The sequence below is a fragment of the Equus przewalskii genome, chromosome 3 (assembly GCF_037783145.1).
Source record: "Equus przewalskii isolate Varuska chromosome 3, EquPr2, whole genome shotgun sequence".
Classification (NCBI taxonomy): domain Eukaryota; kingdom Metazoa; phylum Chordata; class Mammalia; order Perissodactyla; family Equidae; genus Equus; species Equus przewalskii.
The window spans coordinates 49,595,651-49,613,950 of NC_091833.1; the positions used below are offsets into that span (position 1 = coordinate 49,595,651).

Genomic DNA, 18,300 nt, shown 5'->3' on the forward strand with positions numbered 1-18,300 from the left:
AGGAAGTTCTTCATAGATTGCTTTGATTTTTAAAAACTAAAACTAGGTTTATGGAAGTTTCACATTTCATACCTATTTCACAAGCTTTTGTTTTTAAATGAATTTTTTTTTTCTCCTTCTCCCCAAAGCCCCCCAGTCCATGGTTGTATATTCTAGTTGTATATCCTTCTAGCTCTGCTATGTGGGACACTGTGTCAGCGTGGCTTGATCAGCGGTGCTTGGTCCATGCCCAGGATCCAAAGCAGAGTGTGCGAGCTTAACTATTCCAGCCCCCACAAGATTTTAAGTACACCTTAAGGTCTTACTCTAAATCTTTTAAAGGGGCCTTTTGTAACTTGTTTAATGAGACCCTTTAAACCTCATTTATAAAAAAACTCGGTTTTTGTTTTGAATTCTTTAATTGCTTAAATATTGGTTTGATTTCCTTAATCATTTTTATAGTTAATTCTAGATCTAAGAATTTAAATATGTTTGCCTCTTAAGGAAATGTGTCATTCCTAGCAGTTTTGGAGTTTATCTTCTTAGCTGATTGAAGGAGTATAACAACCTGGGATGTAAAGCCTTGAGCTATAAATTCAGCCCTTATTTTTATTTTTTAAATTGAGATATAATTGACATAATGTTAGTTTCAGGTGTACAACATAATGATTCAATATTTGTATATATTGTGACATCATCACCACAATGTCTAGTTAACATCCATCACCACATATAGTACAAATTTTTCTTTTCTTGTGATGAGAACTTTTAAGATCTACTCTCTTAGAAACTTTCAAGTATACAGTACAGTGTTACTAACTATAGTCACCATGCTGTACATTACATCCCCAGGACTTATTTATTTTATAACTTATTTTAAGGGTACTGTTATCTGGTGTTTACAATCTCATTTATTTCTCTGAACGATCAGCTTACTGTTGCTTTTCCCTCTACAGAAACGCAGAATCTCTCCAAATGTCGTCCAGTAATGACCAAGTTTCTATCCCGATGTCACAAAGAAACACCAATGGCCTCCCCAAGAAGACTCCCAAGGGCGTGAAGGCATTTACTGAAGGAGCTGTGTTGTCTTTTCATAACATCTGCTATCGAGTAAAAGAGAAGAGTGGCTTTCTACTTTGTCGAAAAACAGTTGAGAAAGAAATACTATCTAATATCAAGTATGTGCATGAACTTTTAGTTAAATGGCTCTATTGACATACAGTGAACTTCACGGATTTTACCTATTGCAGATAAAGGTGCTGTGAACTTTTGTGTATAAGTCTGTACAGATATACAGACATGTGCTTTCATTTCTTCTGGCTAAACTAGGAGTGAAATGGTTGGGTCACATATGATGTGTATATTTAACTTTTAAAGGAACTGCCAAACTGCTTTAAAGGGATTGTACCATGTGCATCAACTTTTGTTTGAGAAACTAGGGGAGCAAGACAATTCCTCTACCCTCTGGGTCCTTCTGGCAGGTCTAAGAATTAAATTGACATGAGACAGAATAACAGGAGAACATCGAACAAAGCTTTATAACATGTATATGTGGGAGAAACTCAGGAAATCTGAGTAACTCGCCAGAATGGCCAAAGCCACCACCTTAAATATCACCTTCAGCTAAAGACAAAGGAGGATGTTGCAGATAGGGGGAGTCAGTTATGGAAGATTACCAGAAAAGGACAGTAAACAAGAGTAAGGTTATTATGCAGATTTAAGTCCTTGCCTTCCGCACTGATGAGAGTTTCTAGAAATAAGGTCATCCTCCTCTTCCTGGTACAGAGAAGGAGACACCTTTACAGATGGAGATTTCCCCTACAGATGTAAATGTCTCTTATGAAGGCCAGCTTCTCCTTAGTTTTCAGAGCTTCTCTTGTGTCTGCAGTTTTTTAAAAATAACCAGCCCAAAATAACCCTCATGCCAAACAGATGCATCTTGAGGTGGCAAATTCTGCTCCCCTACAAAACCAAACAGTTAATGTGTCATTTAGTTTTTTCTGGGTAAGCCTTGTGTTTTAGTGGAAAGAGGTGTGGCTATACGATTTACTGCTTCTTGATTGTGGGGATATAATTGTAGTCTCTAAACTTCAGTTTTCTAATCTGTGAAATAGAAGATCTGCCACTGTACCTTATGAGTCAGACACTTTTAGGTCCTTATGCACATCATGTCCTTTGTGTTCTAGAAGCAAGGTCAGGAGGTTGAAATGGTAGTATATTGTGAAAGTACTTTGGTTTTCAAATAGATTTTAAATAAGTGGTCTGTTTATATAGTAGTTTATAATCTGTGACAATTTACTTAATGCTTTCCCCCGTTATACAGACAAAGGGAAACTATTTAAACATAAGACAATTATAGCTTAGCTTAAGTTATGCAGTTTAAGTCTAACGTGATAGGAGAATTTAGGATCCAAATCAATACATTTAATTATATTTTAGAATCCAAATGAATATAAAGCTATAGTCTTCATTCTCTTCATCTAGCAGTGGATTCATCATGTGGTGGTGGGCTGGGCAGTAGAGTGGGGAGGGAAATGAGGATTTCTATAGAATCTACTGGTACCAGGTACCTCTGTTCTTTCATAGATGATGGCCATTAGGGTTGTTAATGTTTTTCTGATTTCTAGAGAACTCAGCTTGACTCTTACTCTCTGGAGTGGAGAGGGAGGGAATCTTGGTTTGCTCAGACAGCATGGCCTATGTGTTTTATTTTGTTTGTTTAATAGGGGAATTAATGACTCCTAGACAAAACAAGCAGCTTTGGCCAGGTAGGGCTGCACAGCTAGATGGAATCAGCTGTTTCTCACATTTTCTTGATGCGTTACATGGGACTGTGATCTTTCCTGTTGCTAGCAGCCAGCTGCTCCCAGAGGGCTAGGAAATGACGAGTAGGGGAGAAAAGTTTTGGATGTGAGTGGGAAAGAAACGATGGGGCTCTGAGATTGCTTGGGTTGTGGTGAGGTCACATGCTGTGCAGGATTAGATACAACTTTCTCCGAGTAGCAACATCTATTGTCATGCCTACTTCTTGTTGCTTTCTTGTGGTAGTTAAGAAACCCTGACTAGGAGAATGACATATCCCTGATAAGAGGAATGGTAGGTGCAAAGCTTCTGTGTTTTGCTGTGTGCCTAAATAGAATTGACTGGCCTTTCTGAAAGCTGATGTTTTAATTTTTTTATTTATTTAAAAAATTTCCTTTATTGAGGTCACATTGGTTTATAACATTATATAAATTTCAAGTGTAAATCATTATATTTCAGGTATATATCATTGTATTTCAACTTGTGTATAGACTGCATTGTGTTCACCACCGTCTAGTTGCTGTCTGTCATAGTACATATGTGCCCTTTTACCCCTTTCAGTGTCCCTCTAGCACTTTCTCCTCTGGTAACCACCAATCTGTTCTCCATATCTGTGTGTTTGTTTGTTTGTTTATCTTCCACATATGAGTGAAATCATATGGTATTTGGCTTTCTTTATCTGACTTATTTTGCTTAGCATAGTACCCATGTTGCACAAATGGCAAGATTTCATCTTTTTTATGGTTGAGTAAGTAACATTCTATTGTGTGTGTGTGTATGTGTGTATGTCACATCTTTATCTATTTGTCCATTGATGGGCACTTAGGTTGCTTCCAAGACTTGGCTATTGTGAAGAATTGAAAGCTGACAAGTTTTTTGTGGCACATAATAATCAAGAAAATGTTGGTCACGTCGGATTTTGTGCTAAGTGAAGGTAGCAAATGATTCGAATATGTGCAGGTTGACTAGATTTAAAATGCATACAGTATTTTGCATTTTACTCTAAGGGTACATTTATCTTGCTTAGTTTTAAAGCCAGTAGATTAGTAACTCGATACACTAGAAGTGTCATCTGCTTGAGGCTGCATAATGTTTTATGTGGTTCAGTCATATGCAGTTCAGCAACAGATGAGTTCATCCTTAAGGACATTCCTGGCTTCATAAAAATTCAGTCAAATCTTGTAATTCTTTTAAATTTTACAGTTCAAAGGCCACCAGGGTTTTCTTGCTTATTAACATTTCTGGTTTAGGCTTATCCGAGAAAGTTCACCCCTTTTTGATGTAGTGTTTCTAATCTTTCTCCTATCTGTTGGCTTCAACTAAGTCGAGTTTCTAGGATGGGAGAAAGGTTGTTCTCCTTTATCTTATTTTTGATTTGTGTTTGATAGCTCTATCACCATTCAGAATAGTAACTGTATTCCAAAACTGATGAGCATCTTGATTTTTATTATTCCTTTGGACATTTGTAATCTCATTTGTAGAACTCAGTAACTAGAACCTGATGTTCTCTGTGGGGGTAAGAAGATAAAACAAAATATGACTGTGAGAATTCAAAAAGTTGAGATTTTACTGCCTCGTGAACAATCTTTCTGTTATGCTTAGTTTTTTCTCCATCCCCAGCATTTGAGCTTTTCCTCACTAATGCTGAAGAGCTATGGAAAAAACAGTGCAGGAGATGTGTGGATATCCTGTATTCTTCAGTGAAATTCATTATACTATTTGGGGATTTCTGAAATTAATAATTTATTTTGAAATAATTTCGAACTTAAACCCTGTGGGAACATAACCCTTCACCCAGATTCCCCACCTATTAACATTTCGTTGATTTGCTCATCATTTTGGCTCTTCATGTACCCATTATCATTGGTATTTTTCTGAACCATTTGAGAGCAGGCTGTCCATATGGTGCTCCATTATCTCTAACGCCTCTAGTGTATATTTTTCAGAAATAAGGACTCTTTCTAATATAACCACTCAGTCACTGCCTGGGAGCAGCCCAGGGGAAGCATAGCCTCACGTTGGATGCAGTGGTGGGTCCTAAGGGGCCGTAGGTCAATCGTGGTCTTCACATAGTTGACTGAACACCACATTATGTCTCCTTGGTCTCTCCCAACCTGGGATTTTCCTGTCGCACCCGAGGTGATGTTAACCTTGATCGCCTGGTCATGTTGGTATCTTCCAGCCTTCACCATAAGCCATCATTTTCCTCTTTGTAATTAATAAATATTATGAGGGGAGATAACTCTGACGTTATTTCCAAACCCTTTTCCTCATTAAACCTCAGCCTACCAGCTTCAGCCCCTATTGATGACTGCCGGGTGAATTAGTAACCAACACTATGATAGTTACCAAAAGTGACTTTGTGTTTTCAGCCATCTCTTCTATACAGGTTACCGAAGAGTGATTTTGTGTTTTCATCCATTTCTTCTATACGAGTTAGTTTGCATTCTACTAAAAGGGAAAAGCTTTAGTCATCATCTCTTCGTTAATTTATTTATATCAGTGTAGACTCATGGGTTTGTATTTTATTCAATGGCATTCAATAGTAATGCGTTATTCATTTTGATACTCATCTTGATACTCCTGTTGTTCCTGATTGGGTCAAGGTAGGTTCCGTGTTTTGTTTTTTTAAACTCATTCTTTTGACATATTCTCTCATTCTTTGTGTATTTTGTTGGCATAACAAGAATTCCAGACTCCCTGTACTCTTACCCTGCCTCAGACCGGACTCAGCTGATGTTCCTTTTTGTGGAGGTTCATATTTATAAACCAAGATCTGGGTGTTTGGAATGTTCATTGCTATCGGGATGTCATAGCTTCTAGGGCTTCTCTGTGGACAGACCTGGGGAAGATTTGTATGTATATATGTGCACACATGTGCATATCTCAAACTTTCTATGTCTATCTGTGTATGTAGATTAAAACCCGTGACTTCTCATTAATACCTACAATTCCGATCTAACACCTTAGGGTTCTTTCCACATTTCCATGTTTGTAAAACATCTTCTGAAAAAGTGAAAACCTGGCTCTTATTATCCTTAATACGCTTATTGATTTGCTTCATCAGTTTTCTTACTCCTTAATATAAGCAGGCTCCGACCTTCCAGCTGTCTTTTGTCTTCCCCCCACCTCCCTTTGCAGCCTGTGTTCCTGGGTGCTGGCGGTCCCTGCACCTACACCTGGTGCTCCCATCACCTTTGCTGTAAGAAGGGAAGGGCAGGCTAACAGGGCTGATTGATGTCTTATTTGAACATGGAATAGTAAGTGGGGAATGTAATGAAGTTCTTTCTGGTCAGACTATACCTATTTTGCATAAGTTTTTCCTGCTTCTTGGCATTTGTTTTATTTTATTTTTTATTTTTTTAGATTTTATTGAGGTCATAATCATTTATAACATGGTGAAATTTCAGGTGTACATTGTTATTTGTCAGTGTTCTGTGTAGACTGCGTTGTGTTCACCACCAAAAGTCCAGCTGCCGTCTGTCACTGTACAAATGTCCCCTTTACCCCTTTCACACACCCCCCCAACACCCTTCCCCTCTGGTAACCACTAATCTGTTCTCTTTGTCCACGTGTTTGTTTATCTTCCACATATGAGTGAAATCATGCGGTGTTTGTCTTTCTCTGTCTGGCTTATTTCGCTTAACATAATACCCTCAAGGTCCATCCATGTTGTTGCAAATGGGACGATTTTGTCTTTTTTTATGACGGAGTAGTATTCCATTGTATATATATATACCACATCTTTATCCATTTATCAGCTGATGGGCACTTGGGTTGCTTCCACTCCTCTTGGCTACTGTGAATAATGCTGCAGTGAACATAAGGGTGCATAAATCTCTTTGAATTGTTGACTTCAAGTTCTTTGGATAAATACTCAGTAGCGGAATAGCTGGATCATATGGTAGTTCTATTTTTAATTTTTTGAGAAATCTTCATACTGTTTTCCATAGTGGCTGCACCAGTTTGCATTCCCACCAGCAGTGGATGAGGGTTCGCTTTTCTTCACAACCTCTCCAACATTTATTATTTTTTGTCTTGGTGATTATAGCCATTCTAATGGGCATAAGATGATATCTAAGTGTAGTTTTGATTTGCATTTCCCTGGTGATTAGTGATGATGAGCATCTTTTCATGTGTCTAATGGCCATCTGTATGTCTTCTTTGGAGAAATGTCTTGACATTTGTTTTTATTGAAAACTTTTCTTTTGTTTTCCTATAAGTAATTGTCATTTATAAAAATATAGAGCCTCATTTATCCAACAAATTTTGAGTATCTACTGGGTGCCTGACATTGTGCAAGATGCTAATGACACAGATATGTCCTCTGTTCTCAAAAACTTTCTTGTCTAATGGGGGATTCACACAACTAGAGCACTTCACTATGTCGTTCTGCTGTGATAGAGGTATTAGAAGACACTGGAAGCCCCTAACCCTAAATTGGAGGGCCAGGGGTGTGGGGAGAGTGTGAAGATTGTGTGTGTGTGTCTGTAGGGCAGGGCCTATGCTCCAAGCAGTGGGAATTGCATTGATTTCTCATCCATAAAATGAGAGCAAAGGATTAATCATTATCCACTAAAATGTAATAGATGTGACACAAATCCTGGCACTGGGCTTCATTTCATGTATTCAGTATTCAGTGATCCACCCGTTGTAGACTACTGTGCTGTCTGCTCTGGGAGTGAGGAGTAAAACGAGATGACACAATTCTTGTTGACAAGATTTTACAGTATAGTGAGGGAGACTTCTTGCATGCAAGTGCTATAAAGCAGTAGATGAGGGTGACGAATGGGTTTTGAAGGATGACAACAGGGTGGAGGGTAGGGTGGGGTAGGTAAACGAGGGAATTTGCACTTTAGACTAGAACGTGGGTCAGCAAACTTCTGTAAAGGGCATGATAGTAAATATTTTCAGCTTTTTTGCAACGTCTGTGTTGCAACTACACTACTGTGTTTAGCATGAAGCAGCCGTAGATGTAATGAATGAGTGTGGTTCTGTGCCAATAACGCTTTGTTCGTGAACATAGAAAACAGGTGATCAGCTGTGGTTTGCTGATCCCTGGACTAGAATGTAGACTCCACAAAGGCCAGTGCTTTGTCTGTTTGTTTTACTCTTAACTCTGTCTGATGACTTAGAAGAGTGTGAATGAATGGAGGGAGAATTAGCCAATGCTCCAAATGGGAACTCTGGCGTTTGTGATTGTACATTGTTGTTTTCTGTAATGCTGAGTTTAGTGTCAAAGTAAGCCCAACCCAGGGACCTGTAAAATTCTTTGTCTTAGAACGTTCACATTCAATTTTGGGTTAATCATTTAGGATTGCTTGGTCTTTATTTGAGAGGATATTTTAAAAACCTGGAAAGGCTTTCTGATAATGAAATCTTAGTATAATAATGGCAAGCTTATTTCTGGTCATTTTAGAAGCAGTTGCTAGGTAGCTATTAATAAAGAGGATGCATCGAGAGTTATTGGTAAATGCATCTTGAAAGTTTACCCAACCATTAGCGTATCTTTTTACATTTGGGGGGTGAGTCACTGAAAGAATAAGATTTTCTGTTCCACAGCTTGTTGCTGGTTTACCTAACTCATTGTATTTGTCCAGTGTTTCAGTGAGAGGCACCTTAGTTAATGAGCGAAGTGAAAGGTACATTTCACGCTTACACCCACCAGCCATTTTACAGTTGTGACAATTCAAGCACAATGTTCAGTCAATGCGGAGGCCCTCCTGGACTGAGGCACTGCAGGGCACAGTTGTATTGTGAGGTGTGTCTGTCGTTCACAGCAATGGTATGATCATAATGTTTGCCTCTGTGAAAATCATTATGTGGGAGTATAGCCTTCGACTTTGGACCTTTCACTTGAAATAGATACTAATTTCTCTCTGGACTAAATTCTGATTTACCTACCAATTCCAAAGAGAGATTGGGCTCTGGTCCCAGGGGTCTGCAAGGGCTTCATCAGGCCTCCATCTCGTCACGCCTGCATGACTGCCTTAGTCCTACCCTTACTTCTTCCTCTGCTCCGCTCTCCCCACCCTTCGACCCGTTACCTGCAGGATAAAATTCAAACTCTTTGCTGCCTTCTTGAGTCTCAGCACAGTCAACACTGCCTTAATTTTTTCTACCTTCCTGCTCTCTATCTGAATATTCACTACCCTCAAACATCTACTTAGTTTGTTTGGAACGTGCTTTGTCCACACCATGTCTATACATCCTTAGAAATGTCCCCTGTAGGAAGTAGTGTCTCCTGCTTCTAAACTGAGAACTTTCCGATCCACTTATTGGACACTTTACAAGGAAGAAAATGATATATCTGGAGGGTATATGTTTTACTTTTCTAATTGAATTAAGAATTTTGTGAGGGTTAAGAACTGGTGATATTTTCTTTTTCACCCGTGTGGTGCTTTGTTATAGCCATTGAACTTCTGCTTCAGATATGTTTCTTGGTCTGACTAGATTTGAGCAGTGAGAACACTACAACTGATGACTCTAGAAATCCATTGACTTAGTAATTGTGTAGAACTTGACTAGGTAGCAAATGAGGTGCCTTGAAGATAACTGTCATCAAACGTTACTGAAGACCTGTGATGCGCTTCACACTGTGTTAAGGGGACTGAGTGTAACAGGTGCTTCACCAGACTCTGTTACTTCAAGGAACCTTGTGTGGCCTTTTCCAGGAAAAGTAGGTAGGTGGTTTAGAAAATAATTGAAAGGAATTTATAGGCACTCAAGCCGTTTTTCTTATAGGTTCTGACTAGTGATAACATCCTTTGTATACGAGACTTCTATTAATCGACAATTCGGTGTCTTTTTCCTTTGAGAGTTGGTTTGTACTTGTTTTCTGTCTAATTTCATCAACTTTCAGTGACTGTATTAAATGCACACCCTAAATTAATAGAACCAGTTTTAAAGTGGCCCAGTAAATCGTTATGTTTCTCCATTTGCAGTGGGATCATGAGACCTGGCCTCAACGCCATTCTGGGACCCACAGGCGGCGGCAAATCTTCGTGAGTATAACAGAGAGTATAAGTAAACCTTTTCTCAGCAGTTTTAATGTGCTTTTCAAGATGATTTTTACGGGAGCAGGTATTTGTTGAGTTTTGCTGTATGTCGAATCTGGTTCTAGGTGCTGGGGTTGTCTTGAGGACCAGGAAGTCATCTTAGGTCAGCTTTACTCACCGGATATGATAAAGTGATTGGCATATAGCTGTTTGCTATGATTTGAGCTAATGGGGAGGAAACGGAGAAGGATAAAATTCAAAGTGGGGAGATGGAGCCAAAGGCATAAGTGAAGACTTGAGTCTTAGACAAGGGAGCATATTGTCTGTCTTGGGACCCCTGAAGTCAGACGGCCGCAGGGCACTTCGGGAGGTCTGTGCTGGATCAACCAACAGTACCTTGCCTTTGTTTTTCTTGGCTTTATTGTAGCATAAACTTAAAAAAAGAGAGAGGTGAGAATTTAAAAAATATATATAATTTTAATTAAACTATAGGATTTCTCGATCCATTAATTTTCTACCTTGAGCAGAATTGGGATTCAGAGTAGCTGAGAGGTGTAGCCTGACTTGGAGGAAAAACAACGTATATGTCTTTTTATAGATTGTTAGACGTCTTAGCTGCAAGGAAAGATCCACATGGATTGTCTGGAGATGTTTTGATAAATGGAGCAACTCGACCTGCCAATTTCAAATGTAGTTCAGGTTATGTGGTACAAGTAAGTATTCATGGATTCGCGTTTTAGATTTCTTCTGTTTCTAGATGGGCAGGTGCCTTGGCTGATGGTTCAGTGCCCTTCCAGTTGATTACATGCCATGCTCACAGGACCAACATTCTTTATACCAGCTTTTCATCATCTCCTGTAAGATTCAGAGTAGTGTTAAATGCAAAAGCAGGGAGAAGCTGGGATATGACTCTTGTAGGGGCAATGATAGCAATTCTAGTTATCATATCATTTCCAAAAGGTACTGCTGTTCTATTTTTTTGCCCTACCTTCCCCTCTCTCCTTTCTAGCTTAGAAGGGTTTGGCAAATCCTTGTATAAAGCAGTCTGGAAATGTCTGCCAGAGGTAGTCATAATTATCTGTGTTCTCTTTGGGTGTAGAGATGGGGAATAAAGATGATCCCGTCAGGATTTGCAGCTGTCTGATTATGGAGCTATTGTAATTTGTACAGTTGCAAGTTCATCATTAGCTAGAACTTTGCCTTGGATGTGTTATTTTCCTGGATTAAGTTCCACATCCTACAGAGTGACAGCACCAGAAAAGACCTGATCTGTCTTCTTAAAATGCCATTTTGCCTTAAGGATGATGTCGTGATGGGAACCCTGACAGTGAGAGAAAATTTACAGTTCTCAGCAGCTCTTCGGCTCCCAACAACTATGAGGAATCATGAAAAAAATGAACGGATTAACAGGATCATTCAAGAGTTAGGTCTGGAAAAAGTGGCAGATTCGAAGGTAATGTGGAAAAAACTGATGGTATCCTAATCAGCAGACAGGACCTCACCTGTGTGGATGGTATAACTCTTATCCAGAAGTTGTCTATAATGTGTGTAGTCAAAAGTTGGCAGTAGGGGGCTGGCCTTGTGGCATAGTGGTTAAGTTCAGCACACTCCGCTTCAGTGGCCCTGGTTCACTTCCTGGGAGTGGACCTACACACCACTGTTGGAGGCCATGCTGTGGCAGTGACCCACATACAAAATAGAGGAAGACTGACACAGATGTTAGCTCAGGGCCAATCTTCCTCAGAAAAAAAAAAAAAAAGTTGGTGATGAGATCAGTGACTAGTTTCATCATATGAAGGTGGAAATAACCAGGTAAAAAAAATCTAAAAATGGTTGAATCCTGGAAATGAACGTGGCAGTGTGGTCTAGTATGTCAAAGTATCCTTTGCAAAGAACATGTGGCCCTTTCCATGTGATTACAGCTCTTGATCCTTCCCCACCCTAGCATTTGTCATGTCTCCTTCAGAGTCTTTACACTAACTTTCCTTCTTCCTGTTTTCTTTCCCCCTTTTAGCTGTTCTTCCTCTCTTCCTCCAGGGGACTTTGTTCCATTGCTTTTGAGGTATATTTCTGGAGTGGATAAATGACGCAAATCCAAGGATTCTCACTCTGTATGTTTCCATTTGCTGTAATTCAGCTTCCAAAATTATATTAAGTCATATTAGGGTTTATTTCTAACTTGTGTAGCATCTAAGTTGTTTTTTCATAGCTTTTCTTTTGGCTCTCTGTCTTCCATCCCTCTCTTCCTTTCTTCTGCCAATATTTACTTGTGGCTGTCATGTGCTGGGCTCTTTTAGATTTTATAAATAACAGCTGTGGGCCAGACAGACAAAAGTAACTCCTTTTGTGGGTTGTGCAGAATCAGGAAGAAGAAATGAAATGAGTGAGTGAACTTGACAGTTGATGAATAGGAATGAAAGATTTATTGGGAAGACATTTGAAGCTGTGGGTAAAGATGAACTTTTTAGATTATGATGGCTATAATTTAGTCCCCCTGTGAGCTCTCTTACTGACAGGTAATGAAGAATGGGGGTATTCTGCTGGGTGCTTCTCTGTATGATACTTTCTGACAGTCTTTTATGTAAGGTGTATTTTCTTTGAAAGAATAACTCTGAGATTCCACCATTTACTACTTATTTTTGTTTTTTGAGTGATTGAGTTTCCTTTGCTTTGCCTCCATTTATTTGATTTTATCTTTCCAGGAAGGTACTTTCCATTCTTTAGCTTTAAGTGAAAGTTCTTACCACTAGGCAGTCACTGCCCTAAGTTCCTTGCATGGGTTTCCAAGGAAAATAAGCTGAAGGCATAGTTGACCTCTTAGAATTGATTTATGTAATTGATTGAAACAATACATTTAAACATTTTTCCTTTTTATGGAATTTTAAACATAACAGATATGTAGAGAATAGTCTGATTGCTGTAGTAATGATATGACTGTAGGATAATTAATATAATGGTATGATTACTTAGTAACATTCACCTAGATTTCCTAGTTAACATTTTATCACATAATGGTTTCAGCTTTTTCTTTCTGAAGTATTTTAAAGAAAGTTATAAATATCGTATTTCAACCCTGAGTACTTATTATGCATCTTTAAAAAAAATAAAGACTGTTGCCTACATTACCATGCTACCATTATCAACAACAAAATTAACAATATCTTCATATCAGCTATGTCGAGCCCATATTCATATACTTTTCCTAATTGTCTCCAAAATTGTCTGCTACACCTCAGTCGTTATAGGATTTAATCGAGGGCGTGAGTAGCATTTGTTTATTATCTCTTTGAAGACTCTTAATATAAGAATTGTTTCCTCCCTCCCACCTCCCCCTAAACCATTCTGGTCCCACCACCACACACAGTGACTCTGATTGGTTGAAAAAACTGGGCCAGTTGCCCAGGTAGAATATTCTGCCTTCTGAATTTGTCTGAAAGGATTTCAGGAATTCTTTGGTGAGTTAAGGTAGAGATGGGGTCAGTTTGGAAAGCCTTATGATGATTTAAGAGGTGCTAATGTAGTATGGTAGAAAGTGAACTTTCCCAGCTGCCAAGCCCAAGCTTTTCTTTGTGGAAATTAATTTTTAAAAGCTTAACTAAATTGGAGTCGGGAAGGCCTGTAGGGGGAGCGTTCATGCCCTATCATACATCATTATTCACACCAAACAGGAAGAGACAGCAACTTTACTCTGAAGAAAGATTTCTTTCCCCATCAGGAACAGTCTAGCCAATGAGAAACAGGCAGCTCAGCCAATGAGAAGCCGTTACCGCCCTGAACTGTTACTTTCCCCAGTGGACTTTCCAATAGCTCCTCCCGACTTTCGCTTTTTCTCTATAAAAGCAGCTCCCCTGTTTTCCGGATTTGCCTGTGGTTTGCCGTAGCATGCACATCCGGAATTGTAGTTCTTTTGGCTATTCCCAAATAAAATCGTTTTGAGGGTAAAATAACTGGTGAATTTGCCTCTTAAATTGACAGCTTATAAGTCTACTTGAGGATTTTTTTGGATGGAGAGAAGAACGATGTAAGAAGAATAATAAATTGTAGATGCTTTCACCGTTTTCCTGTCCTATCTTTTTCTCCCCTTTTGGATTGTGATTTTTCTATGTCAGGGCCATATTTTTAAGTTCTAACTTCCTTTCTTAAAACTAAATATTTAAGAACTGTTAAAAACATGGGTCTGAGATCAGGCTAGCCACTTACCAGCCTTGACATGAGCCTCAGTTTACTCATCTAATTAAAGAGAAACCTACCTCTGTTCCCAGATACTCATTTACTTGCTGTTCAGAATAGGTGGGGATAATGAGATAAGGTACCTCATACCAGTTTGGCACGTGTTAGGAGGTCAACAGACGATAGTGGCTGATAATAATATTTGCATTTTAGATTGGAACTCAGTTTATCCGTGGTGTGTCTGGAGGAGAAAGAAAAAGGACGAGTATTGGAATGGAGCTTATAACTGATCCATCCATCTTGTTCCTGGATGAGCCCACAACTGGCTTAGACTCGAGCACAGCAAATGCTGTCCTTTTGCTCCTGAAGAGGTAAATGCTATGGGAACATTATTATTTTATTCATCCAGTATCTGGTCACCTGCTATGTTCCAGATATTATTCTTGGGTGCAGGGGATTCAGCAGTGAGCACAACAGACAAAAATTTCTTCTTTCTTTGTTGGAGGGCAATAGTCAATTAACAAATAAAGTGTTTGAAGAAAAATGAGGCAGGGTTAGAGTGTAGGGAAGACGGCAGTGATGGGGGTAGAGGTGTCACCTTCCTGATAAAGTGTCGGAGGAGACCTCAGTGATGTACTGTTTGAGCTGGGAACAAGTGAGCGAGACCTGGATATCTGGGAGAAGAGACTTCTAGTTGGAGGGAATAGCCAGTGGCCCTGAGGCAGAGTGTGCCTGATGAGTTTGGAACATCAAAGAGGCCAGAGGGACTAGAACCCAGTGACCTAAGGTGATGGAGGTTTGTGGATCTATTAGTTTGCTTGGGCTGCCAGAGCCAAGTTCCACAAACTGGGTGGCGTAAACAGCAGTAGTTTATTTTTCTCATGGTCTTGGAGGCTAGAAGTTCAAGATCAAGGTGTTTTCTGAGGACTCTCTCTTTGGCTTATAGGTAGCTCCTTCTCCCTGTGTCTTCACTTCATCCTCCCTTGGTGTGTCTGTGTCCTGATCTCTTCTTCTTATAAGGCTGCTGATCCTTATTGGGTTAAAGCCCACCCATATGACCTTATTTAACCTTAATTACATCTTTAAAGAGCCTGTCTCCAAATATAGTTACTTTCTGAGGTACTGGGGCTTAGGACTTCAACACATGAATTTTGGGGGGGAGGGACATGATTCTTCAGTCCATAACAGTTAGCATAGGACATGAGATGAAATTGAGTGGGTGGCACATTATACAGGCTTTTTGTAGGCCACTGTAAGAACTGTGGCTTTTACTGTCTCTAGGTGACATCGGAACCTTTTAGAGAGTTTTAGAACAGAGGAGTGGCAGCTGTGTAGGCAAAAGAGTATAACTGAGCAAGGGTGAGCGTAAGGAAGCCAGTCAGGAGGCTGCTTGTAGTGAGTGGCTCAGTTGAGATACGATGTTGGCTTTGACTAGGATGGTAGTGGTGAGGTGGTGAGAAGTGGGTAGATTCTGGATGAATTTTGAAGATAGAACCAATAGGATTAGCTGATGAATTGGATGTGGGGTGTGATTATGGCGAGAATGAATTCTAACATTTGGGAAGATTTGGAAGAATGGGGTAAAAGGAATGGCATTTCCTTTTATCAAGAGAGAAGTCTGTGGGAGAAACATGTTTATAGGAGAAATTTCAAAAGATACGTTTTGGACATCTTTTTAATTTTTAAAAAGTTTCAACCTTAGAGAAAAGTTACAAGAGTAGTGCAAAGAAATCCCATGTCCCCTTTCCTAGATTCCCCAACTGTTACCGTTTAAGTGCATTTGATCTTCCTGTATCGTTTTTCCCTTACCATAGGCTTTCTCTGACATCGTGCCCCGTCACCCCTAAATATTCTGGACTGTAACTCAAAAACAAGGACACTCCTCCTACACTACCACCTTACATACCTCCCAGCCAGAAAGTCAACATTGATGCCCTTGCCACCATCTAATCCAGAGACTCTGGCCAGACATCACCAGCTGTACCAGCAGTGTCCCTTTTTCCTTTCTGGGTCAGGATCCTCTACAGAAACTTTCCTTTTCAGTTTTTTCCAATCCTGGACAGTTCATCTTTCCCTTCCTCTCATGTTCTTGCCCATGTTCAAGAGTACATTTCCTAGAGTGACCCTCAACCTGGGGTCCTTCCACTGTTTCCTCATGACCTGACTCAGGCCGTGATTTCTTGGCAGGGACAACACAGAAATGATACTGTGTTCTTCTCTGTGCATAACACCAGGGGCTGCATGATTTTGACTTCTCCCACCCCCAGTGATGTTAGCCTGCATCGCCTGGTCATGTTGGTGTCTGCTGGGTTTCTCTGCTGTGAAATAACTATTTTTCCCTTTGTAATTGATTAGTATTTTGTTGGAGGAGATAATTGGATATTATGCCAATATCCTGCTCCTCAGCAAATCTCCACTCACCGGTTTTAGCATGTGCTAACAACTCTTGCCTGTATCAGATACTAGTGTGATTGTTGCCAGGTAGTGATTTTCTATTTCCTTCATGCTTTTTACATATATTAGTTGGCATTCTACTGTAAGGAAGAAGATTTCCTACTTCTCCATTCATTTATGTTTACTCATATTCTTATTTTATTCAGTGGGTTATAATCTGTTATTTATTTTTATGATCAAATTAACCCTGATTTATCCAGTGGAAGCCCCTTCAATTTGGCTTTTGTGTCCTTTTGACATGTCCCTAGTCATTTTTCAAGTATTTCTTTACTTTTTGCTCAAAAAGATGTTCCAGGGTCATCTTGTACTTTTTGCGTGTCGGCCATTAATCCTGGTTTCTTCTGGTGTAGTTACAATTTAGAAACCAAGATCTGATTACTTAGTGTGCGCACTGCTACTGGAGTGTCATTGCTTCTAGACCCTCTTAGGAGATAGGCCCAGGAAATACACGTGTACGTGTGTGTGCATGTGAATGAGTGTATACCTAACATAGAAATATATTTCTATGTTTATTTGGAAATATATTGAATGTATATTGTGTGTATGTATATAGTTTGAATAGAATGACACGTGTCAACATATGCCTATAACTACTGCTTTATCTGTTAGTATGTATATATTAAAAAACCCATGAATTCATAATAATATTTCCAATTCCAATCTAACACTTGAGTGTTCTTTTCAGTCTTCACCCTTTCCATGTTTGTGAATGACTTTTCAGATAGTGAGAAACTTGGCTCCCATTATCTCATTATATTTACTCACTTACTCAGTCAGCTAACTTAATTGTTCAGTGTAACCAATCTCCCAGTCACTCTGCCCACCACCTCTGGGACCCTGTCCCCTGCCCCATTTTTTTTAAAAGCTGCCAGACACACTGCCTTCATATGGCATCCCCTCCTTATCATTACCTTGCTTCCTTTGATGCCTGTGCCCTTGTAAGCAAGTCTCTATGCGAGGATGAGAAGAAATGGGAAGATTGGAAGATGTCTAAAATTTTAGACATCTTAACATTTGAGATGTCAATTGCATGATATAAATGAAGATGCCAAGTAACAGATCTGAGGTTCCAGTTCAGTTAGAGAATACATCCATGATATTTTTATTACCTGTACCTATGTTAACAGTGTTCATTAGAGAATGATGAATTGATACGGAGTACTGGACTATCTTTCATTATGTTTTGGACTAGTTAGCACACAAGCATCTTTCCTCATGCTCCACTGTGTACACTAATCACCTGGGCTCTGGTTAAAATGCGGATTCTGTATCTACAGCTCTGAAGTGGAGCCCAAGAGTCTCCGTTTCTAACAGGAGATATGATACTGATGCCACTGATCCTAAGACCACACTTAGACTAGCAAGGCTCTCACACCAATCCACTTCCCTACCTCCAGTCCTTTACTGGCTTCTTATTGCCTACTGCCTAAAGTTCCAGTTCTGAGAGAAGGGATTCATCGTGGGCTTGTTTTTTGCTGCAGTCTTTTGTTAGCTTCTCCCCCCTCCTGCAGCCCCAACGCCCTCCCATACACCTCAGCTCTGCAATGACACTGAACTCCGTGTAGTTTCCTGAGTAGATCTTGTTACCACACACTTTGTTTGCCATGTTCCTCCACCTCGACTACCCTTTCTCTTCTTGCTCGTCAACACCCTACTTACGTCATCTTCAGACTGGGTTATAGTCTCCTATTTTGCTTACAAGGAACTCTCAGCTACTTCTTTCCACATTGTATTGAAATTATTGCTGTATTGGCCTGATCCTTTTTAAAGCATGACAAACCTGTACATGCTGCCAGCATATAGCTTAGAAAATGCTTAAATTGATGTGATTCTCCTCATAAAATATTTTCAATAATAACAGTTTTTAAGGAGTGATTTTGGCCTTTGTTTCTTTTGC

General features: G+C 39.6%; 1 protein-coding gene across 12 annotated transcripts in view; it reads left to right on the plus strand.

The window, feature by feature from the left end:
- The window catches only part of ABCG2 (ATP binding cassette subfamily G member 2 (JR blood group)), a 130,705-nt gene that overhangs the window by 92,805 nt on the left and 19,600 nt on the right, over nt 1-18,300 (plus strand). For all 12 annotated transcript variants that reach the window (XM_008523682.2, XM_008523678.2, XM_008523679.2 and 9 more), the window contains 5 exons: nt 936-1,157; nt 9,726-9,785; nt 10,378-10,492; nt 11,080-11,232; nt 14,163-14,320. In XM_008523682.2, the coding sequence (XP_008521904.1) occupies nt 955-1,157; nt 9,726-9,785; nt 10,378-10,492; nt 11,080-11,232; nt 14,163-14,320 (689 nt within the window). In that variant the 5' untranslated portion in view covers nt 936-954. The remainder of the gene's footprint in view (nt 1-935; nt 1,158-9,725; nt 9,786-10,377; nt 10,493-11,079; nt 11,233-14,162; nt 14,321-18,300) is intronic.